The sequence below is a fragment of the Setaria italica genome, chromosome IX (assembly GCF_000263155.2).
Source record: "Setaria italica strain Yugu1 chromosome IX, Setaria_italica_v2.0, whole genome shotgun sequence".
In the NCBI taxonomy this organism is placed as follows: Eukaryota; Viridiplantae; Streptophyta; class Magnoliopsida; order Poales; family Poaceae; genus Setaria; species Setaria italica.
In genome coordinates, this window is record NC_028458.1 from 2,818,451 (window position 1) to 2,826,435 (window position 7,985).

At 53.4% G+C, this 7,985-nt stretch overlaps 2 protein-coding genes and 1 pseudogene across 2 annotated transcripts; 2 read left to right on the forward strand and 1 right to left on the reverse strand.

The window, feature by feature from the left end:
* Positions 1–583: 583 nt before the first annotated feature.
* Positions 584–3,347, forward strand: LOC101783088 (probable prolyl 4-hydroxylase 6). The gene is made up of 7 exons (XM_004981323.3): positions 584–920; positions 1,044–1,101; positions 1,215–1,319; positions 2,010–2,067; positions 2,290–2,465; positions 2,610–2,670; positions 2,816–3,347. Exons 1-7 carry the CDS (start codon positions 781–783, stop codon positions 3,121–3,123), a joined length of 906 nt encoding a protein of 301 aa, XP_004981380.1. The 5' UTR covers positions 584–780; the 3' UTR covers positions 3,124–3,347.
* A 114-nt stretch (positions 3,348–3,461) lies between these two features.
* On the forward strand, positions 3,462–5,162 carry LOC101783490 (annotated as a pseudogene).
* Positions 5,163–5,967: 805 nt separating this feature from the next.
* On the reverse strand, positions 5,968–7,497 carry LOC101786202 (GDSL esterase/lipase At5g03600). Its single transcript, XM_004986119.3, has 3 exons — positions 7,425–7,497; positions 6,853–7,325; positions 5,968–6,755 (listed from the first exon to the last, which is right to left on the reverse strand). The coding sequence occupies exons 1-3, from the start codon at positions 7,468–7,470 to the stop codon at positions 6,243–6,245; spliced, it is 1,032 nt and encodes a 343-aa protein (XP_004986176.1). The 5' UTR covers positions 7,471–7,497; the 3' UTR covers positions 5,968–6,242.
* Between the last annotated feature and the right edge of the window lie 488 nt (positions 7,498–7,985).

Sequence of the window (7,985 nt, forward strand, 5' to 3'; positions counted from 1 at the left end):
GGAAGCTGCACAGCTTCTGATCGGATCTCAAATCTTCTGGATCAAACGGGCGTGAGTCCGTCTGCGATGAAGACTTTCAGAGTTTCAGTCAGTCGCAGCCATCCAACCGACGCCTTCTTGTATCGATTATTCAAAAGTTTATACTAGAGAAAAATAGACCGTCTGCACTGCAGTGGCGCCTCACTTGACCAGAGCGCGATGCCGTTTGAACCTGCTTTGTGCTTTTCATTTCGAGACGAGAATACGGGACGTGGCAAGCTTGGCTTGTAAGCTGGAAACGTTGGTTGGAGAATCCGATTCTTTCCGCACCCTACTCTGTCGTGTGCCGACCCGTCTCGCAGCGCAGGTCCGTCCGCCTTGCAGCGGCCCCGCAGGTGGAATCTGGCAAAGAAGGCCCGCACATGCTTGGCACGCATCCCTCGTGACGGGCGCCCGGGCCGGACAACCGAGTCCGAGAGACCCGAGCACCGGCCGAAACCGCCACCCACGCGTCCCGGTCAGCACCCCTCCCGCTCTACTCCACACGTCAGCCGCGCCCACAGAAACCTCCACGGCAGCAGCAGTTGAATTCCACCCGCCCCGTCCGTTTCTGCTTCCGCGCCTCCGGACCCCCACGCCATTCCCGTGGGCGCCGCGGGCGTGCCGGTGCCGCCGAATCCCCGCCTTTCCCTCCTCTGTTCCCGCTGACGCCGCCTCGTCGCCGCCGGTTATTAAAATAACCGAGAGAAACCGACGCGGCCACCTCCGCCCGCCGTGCTCCTCCAACTCCCGTCCGTCCCCATGGCGCCGCCGCCCGCCCTGCTCCTCCTCGCCGCCCTCGCGCTCGCGCTCTGCCGGAGCACGGCCCTCTCCGACGCCCACGGCGGCGGCGGCGGCTTCTACGACCCGGCGCGCGTCACCCAGCTCTCCTGGCGGCCCAGGTGAAACGCCTTTTCTTACCTCCGCGGTTTGCTCGGCTGCGGCGGCCCGCGGTTTTTGCGATCTCCGCGTTCTGACTGACAGGCGGGGCTTGTCCTGTATCACCGTGTGTGGCGCTCTCGCAGGGCGTTCCTGTACAGCGGCTTCCTCTCCGACAGCGAGTGCGACCACCTCGTCAATCTGGTGAGTTGCTGCTGATCCGCCCGCGGCCCGCCATTTGTGTGGACTAAGTGCCATTTGTGCGGAGGCGCTCACAACAGAGTTTTCCTTTTTTTCGCTTCTGCTGGGGTTTAAAGGCGAAGGGGAGCATGGAGAAGTCGATGGTGGCGGACAACGACTCCGGGAAGAGCGTCATGAGCCAGGTGCGCACCAGCTCCGGCACCTTCTTGGCCAAGCACGAGGTAACCATTCTGTCTTCATCCTGCGCAATGCCACCACCGGTTGAGCGATTCGGTTCCTCGTGCATGTGCATTTGAGCTTGTGGTAGTGCGTTCGTCTCTGCTCATCGCCATGGTCATGTGCACCTGCATTGAATTGCTGATTTATACTGAAAGTGTGGGTGTAGGGTGTTTGCTAAATACTATGGCCCATGGTTTTGCTAAGGACACGGGCTTGCTTATCTGCTGACAGTGGGGCCTTCCTTGCTGACTTGGCATGTAATCAATATGTGGGTGTCTGCTAAATATGGCTCATGGTTTTGCAAAGCGGGTGCGTGAGCTTGCATATCTGCTGGCAGAGTGACGTGGTCTTCCTTGACATCAGACCATGTTGACTAGATACTATTTCTGCTAGCTGATAACAAAAAACAGATGAATTAGTACAGTATCGACAAAATAGAGACCCTTTACTTGAGAAAAAACAAAGTAGCTATATCTGAATGAGAAGATCATTCTGGCATTTGTATGTTCATACATTTGTCTTGTACTCTAGTGCCATCTATGAAATGGCCATTTAAACACGGTGTGTACAGCTAGAACTGCATTTGGCTCTATTCCCTCCTGACTATTCCTTTCCGCCATTTTGCATACCCTATGAGCCAAACAGTTACTAATGAAACCACTGATGTACTTCTTTTCTTTGAACCGTTCAAGGATGAAATCGTCTCTGGGATTGAGAAGCGTGTAGCTGCTTGGACATTTCTTCCCGAAGGTAATTCGCACTGGCCATTTCCCTGTCGGAACAAGATGGACACTACTCCCTCCGTCCCAAATTACTATTCGTTTTGGCTTTTCTAGATATATAGTTTTTGCTATGCGCCTAGATATATATCATGTCTAGATACGTAGCAAATGCGATGTACCTAAAAGAATTAAAACGAATAGTAATTTGGGACGGAGGTAGTATCTAACAGCTACTTTGTTTCTGGTTCAGAAAATGCTGAATCAATGCAAGTTCTGCACTATGAAATTGGTCAAAAGTATGATGCCCATTTTGATTATTTTCATGACAAAAACAACCTGAAGCGTGGTGGTCATCGAATTGCCACTGTACTTATGTACCTGTCGGATGTCAAGAAGGGTGGAGAGACTGTATTTCCAAGTGCTGAGGTATGCACTTAGTTCTGAGATCACTTCTGTCTTTTGAAAATAGAGTTCTGACTTCTCATATTACTTCAATTAGTTGTTTGTTGCAATTAGAGCGACTTAGACAGGAACTTAGAGAGTTAGAGTTATCTGGCACGTTGTTTTCAGGGTGGCCATTTGCAGTACAAGGATGAAACTTGGTCAGATTGTGCAAGATCTGGTCTGGCAGGTACTCCTTCAGACTCTTAACGTCATAAGTAATGTTTTCTCCTAGCTGGGCTGCCTTTATCTGCATTGACGGTTTGCTTCAGTGGCCGCAAACCCATTTTTGCATCTTCATTGTCCTAAAACAAGAGAGTGCTCTGCTCCTGCAGTGAAGCCGAAAAAAGGAGACGCACTCCTGTTCTTCAGTCTTCATGTCAACGCAACAACTGATACAAGTAGTCTTCATGGAAGCTGCCCAGTAATTGAGGGTGAGAAATGGTCTGCCACGAAATGGATTCATGTCCGATCATTCGATAATCCTCCAAATGTGAGGACAGATGCGCCATGTTCAGACGACAACGACCTCTGCCCTAAATGGGCTGCTATTGGGGAGTGTTACAAGAACCCAACATACATGGTGGGTACCAAGGATACTCTTGGATTTTGCCGCAAAAGCTGCGGGCTCTGTGATGCCTGAACTACTCACCAATCTCAACGTGCTGTGCTGTGGGGTGTTAGGCCGCTATTGTTTGCATCCCTATCGGGTTTTCTGTTACTGGCTTGTAAATAACAGGTGAGGCAGGTCCTTGAGTAGTATCGGAGTAATGTTTACTCTTTTGCATACTACATGAAAATTGACCTTGCAGGTTACAACATCTTGATATAAGAGTAATGAAATTTTGGTCAGGATTATGGCTGCATGATCTCGTTGTGCTTCTCTACAGGCGTTGTTGCGTAGTTGTTGATGACTTGATGTGTTACAGTGTTACTGGGCACTGGCCGTGTTCAAGTAGAAATCTTTTGAGGAAATTTTTTTTTTGAGGAAAATTCAAGTGAAAATCTAATGATCAACAAAGCAAAAGAACTTTACAAAGCTGAAATTTGCAGGGAAACCGTTGCGTTCCGAGGGCATGAAACTCCATAGAGTGTTCGACCATCCTATTCCAAAGCAGACCGCAGCAGGAATCGAACATTCGAACATCTCCAGCTTGCTCGCCACTGAGGTCGAGCCTTGGAAGTCCGAACAAAATTCTCGCGAGACGCGGATGCCAAGCCTAGGGTTCTACAAAAACAAAGAGGCGCGGCGGCGGGGGCTCGTCAAGAACGTTCGGTCGCATTTTCTCGGTGCCACGAAGCTCGCCGCCCGCGGACCGGCGGTGAAGCCGAGCCCATGATCGATAACTGTGCAGGACAGCAAATTGTTCTAGGAGTAATACATTTTAGTTCATCACTCTGTTACGTTTCTCGATCCATTAGTTCACATTTAGTTTTTCCTGTTCATGCATCGTCCCAAAATGTTGTGATTATTTTGGGCCGCTACTCGCTGCCGGGGTGGACGCTGCACGGCCACGTCGAGTACGTCTCCGGCGGGCCGCAGCCCGGGGATGTTCTTCCCGGTGCCGCACGGCGTGCACGCGCTCCGCCTCGGCAGCCGCGCGTCGGCGTCGCAGAACGTGACGGTGCGCCCCGGCGCGCTCTGCGCGCTCACGTTCGCGGCGACGCGCACGTGCGTGCAGGACGAGAACCTCCGCATCGCGGTGGCGCCGTCGCTCTCGGCCCCCGCCGACATCTGGGTCTGGGGCTTCCGCGCCTACTCCCCCGTCGCGCAGGTCACGTTCGCCAACCCCGGCCGCCAGGCGTCCAGGAGGACCCCTTGTGCGGCCCGCTGCTCGACGCCGTCGCCATCAAGGAGCTGCCCACGCCGTACCCGACCAAAGGTAACAGGAATGGATCTTCTTCTCTTTCAGGAACGAATGCCTCTGCAGGTAAGATCTGAACCATGGATCCCGTGCTTGGTGTGCAGACAACCTCATCAAGAACGCCGGCTTCGAGATCGGGCCGCAGGTGTTCAAGAACTCGTCGGTGGGCGTCCTCCTTCCGCTGAAGCAGAAGGACACGACGTCGCCGCTCCCGGGCTGGATCATCGAGTCGCTAAAGGCGGTGCGGTTCATCGACGCGGCGCACTTCTCGGTCCCCGAGGGGCAGTACGCCGTGGAGCTGGTGGCCGGCCGCGAGAGCGCCATCGCGCAGGTGATCCGCACGGTCCCCAACCGCGCCTACAACCTGTCCTTCGCCGTCGGCGACGCCAAGAACGGCTGCCACGGGTCCATGCTCGTGGAGGCGTTCGCCGGCAACGTGACGCAGAAGGTGCCGTTCGAGTCCGCCGGGAAGGGCGGGTTCAAGGCGGCGGGGTTCAGGTTCGTGGCGAGCAGCGTCCGGACCCGGCTCACCTTCTACAGCTCCTACTACCACACCAAGGCCAGCGACGGCGTTTCGCTCTGCGGCCCCGTGCTGGATCAGGTCAAAGTCGTGCCCCTCCCCATCAAGGCGTAGGCGGCGGATTTAGTTTCTCGCTGGTCGGACTGAGGAAATCGTGCGAGCTCCGGCGATCTGCTTGTCGTGTGTTTCTGTGCTGGTAATTTGGCATGGTGGATTGTGAGAACTGAGAACTAGTACCTCTCTGATCGCGTTCTGCAGAACACTTGCATGCCTGCCGTGGAATGTAATGTAATCTTGTGAAATTTGGTTGCCTATCTTGTTCGCTAAGAAATTGCGGTGGAGCTATCCATTGCTTGCGGCATGAATCCTGAAGCAGAAATGTCAGTCACTGCAAGCGGAGAAGCGTCCCTCCGTGACGACGACGGACGGATGCTTTCAGCGGCAGATTGTCGCGCTCGTGAGTCGTGACAAGACTCAACCCTTGTCTACGACTACGATCCTCTGGCTAGAACTTTCAGCACCAGAAGATCGTTGCCGTTCACTCGTGAGGTATGGACGCTGGGTGGGTGCAGCTAGCCAGCTACTGCCACAAGCACGACACAGCCGAGGACTCGGTTCGCCATGGCGCTGTTGCAGTATCGACAAGCTCCCTCAGTCCCTCTACTCATTTCCTCCGGCTCCGGGGTCGCCATGGCGTCCGCCGTCCGGCGACAAGACGTTATGGCCTAACGAAAGAGGGCCCATTCATAACATGGGTCTTGCAGCCCAATAAAAGAGATGAGACGCACGCACAGCCCAGAAAGAGGTAGTTGGAGGCCTAGTCCAGCTGAATGAATGGATCGTCTAAGCTTTTTGCGCTAATGGTGAAAACAAGAAACATAAAAAACTATAGCCAGGATTCTGTAACTTGTTAACAGAATGGTGATCTCTGCATGCAACCGAACGAGTTCCAGGATCTACATCGATCTTGTTGTTAATTATAGCTTTGTGTACTAGGTCCAGTTCCTGCATATATTTCTAAAAATTAAACAAATGAAGTGAATACAGAGGTAACTTAAGCAAAGCATGCAGTTCGAGGTTTGGACGAGATATATGTAGGGAATCCATTTTCATATGATGAAGTACAGTATATATCCCATCTCAAAGACAAAAAGGCAGCTGCATATGTGTGCTCGATTAACAAGCCAATAATCTAGCAGAAGCAGGCAGCAGCAGATGGATTCCAAACCTGGAGTAAGATGTATTATCTAGCTAACTAGCCAAATGCAAAGCATGGACGAAGAATTATTCCAAACTAACTAACTACCAAATCCAAACTAGCTAGTCTTCGCCTATTATTGTATATTATTCCATGGAGGGAAATGATCGATGGGCCGATCAAAGGTGCTCGAGGTTGGAGATGCCGAGGAACGCCATGATGGGCCCCTGGAGCAGCTGCATGACGGCCCTCCACCCGGCGTGCGTGGGGTGCACGAGGTCCCAGTAGAAGTACTCCTCCGGGTGGTCGCAGAGCGAGTAGCCGCCGTCGAGGCCGCAGTAGCCGCCGTCGCCGGTGCCCTCGCAGCAGGGGCGGAGGAGCTCCGTGAACTTCCCCGCGTACAGCGCCGAGCCTTCCTTGGGCGCCACCAGGTCCGTCACGATGCTGTTCACGTCCAGCAGCATCACGTCCTCCTCGCCGCCCAGCCGGTCCCGGAGCGCCGCGTTGTGCTTGTCGGAGTTCGCGTTGCCGTCGCCGTCGCACGAGCTGTAGTCGGAGAGCCTGGCCAGCCACGGCGAGCACCCGAACGGGGGCACCGTGTTCACCAGCACCTTAGTCACGCCCAGGTCCTGCAGCTGCGACACCACGCTCGCAAGCTCATCCACCACCTTCGCCACCTGATCGTCCAAGTTCTGTATATGGCATAGATACACATATGAGATCTAGTACTTGTATATATAATAAATGATTAGATGAGATCGAATGATGTTGGATCGGCTCATCACGAACGTCCTGGCTGGTGTAGTCATTGCCGGAGTAGGCGACGAGCGCCACCGACTCCTTGAAGTCGCGGTCGTCGACCAGGCCGTCCCTGACCAGGTTCCTGAGCTGCTGGACCTGCGCGCTGATGTTGAGCACGCCCCCCGTCACATCCAGCGCGGCGGCGCCGGCGACGGCGAAGTTCAAGCCGGACGCGTCGATGCCGTTGTCCCAGTCGTCGCCCGTGTAGGGCGGAGGGGACTCGCTGTGGCCCATGATCTTGGCCAGGAAGTCCGACTGCACCAGGCCGTCGGAGAAGCGGCCGGTCGGCTTCCTGCCGTGGGCCGTGTCCGACATGCCGAACGGTTGGTGCCACGCGACGGAGTCCGAGTCGCCGTTGCCGTCGTCGGCGAAGTCGTCCCCGAACACGAACAGCTTGTGCGTCCGATAGGCCGCCTTGGGGCTATGGTGATGACGGTGCCGCCGGGACTCCGCCACACGGCCTACGACAGCACACGTACGATGCAACACATGCATGAGATAATAATGGAATATATACTCACTAGTGTGACATCAGAGCTGAGATAATGTTGATTGCTTACAATTGAGGAGGAGGAGGACGAAGCAGGCGGCCGCGAAAAGCTTCATGGTCGAGGAGGACGATGATAAACAAGATGATCGGAGAAGCGTGCTCTCAATAGAAGTCGTGGCCCTCTATTTATAGAGCTAACTGGTACCAGATGACGATAGATCCAACCAATTATCATCCAAGTGATCGATAGGATCATAACGGCCTTCTCCTCCAACTATTTTTTTTCTCGAGGAAATCAAAACGGCGCCGCACCGGGAAAATCCAGGGGCCTATGATTTTTTTCTGTTTAAATTCAACAGCAGCCACAACTTGCTTCCCGGCCTCAGGAGAGGGCTCCTATATGTCTACCGAAAGATGGTTAAGGGATGAAACCATGAAGCCCAGCAAGGCTCAGTAAGCTCATTATAACACGCTGCAGATCAAAAACTTATTTAACTGAAAAAATTTTATCAACATTTAAAAAAAATTGAACCAACATTTTTCAAAAAAGTTGGACCAACATTTCTTGGAAAAAAGTTGAACCAACATTTATTTGAAAAAAGTCGAGCCAAAAGAAAAGGTTGAATCCAAA

Excerpts from the sequence above, each read along its gene's own strand:
- LOC101783088 (XM_004981323.3), top strand. The coding sequence starts at position 781 with ATGGCGCCGCCGCCCGCCCTGCTCCTCCTCGCCGCCCTCGCGCTCGCG. Across the intron at positions 921-1,043 it reads CAGCTCTCCTGGCGGCCCAG|GGCGTTCCTGTACAGCGGCT; the intron begins GTGAAACGCCTT and ends GCGCTCTCGCAG. Across the intron at positions 2,068-2,289 it reads TTGGACATTTCTTCCCGAAG|AAAATGCTGAATCAATGCAA; the intron begins GTAATTCGCACT and ends TTTCTGGTTCAG.
- LOC101786202 (XM_004986119.3), bottom strand. The coding sequence starts at position 7,470 with ATGAAGCTTTTCGCGGCCGCCTGCTTCGTCCTCCTCCTCCTCAATT. Across the intron at positions 7,326-7,424 it reads CGTCCTCCTCCTCCTCAATT|GCCGTGTGGCGGAGTCCCGG; the intron begins GTAAGCAATCAA and ends GTGCTGTCGTAG. Across the intron at positions 6,756-6,852 it reads ATGACTACACCAGCCAGGAC|AACTTGGACGATCAGGTGGC; the intron begins GTTCGTGATGAG and ends TGCCATATACAG.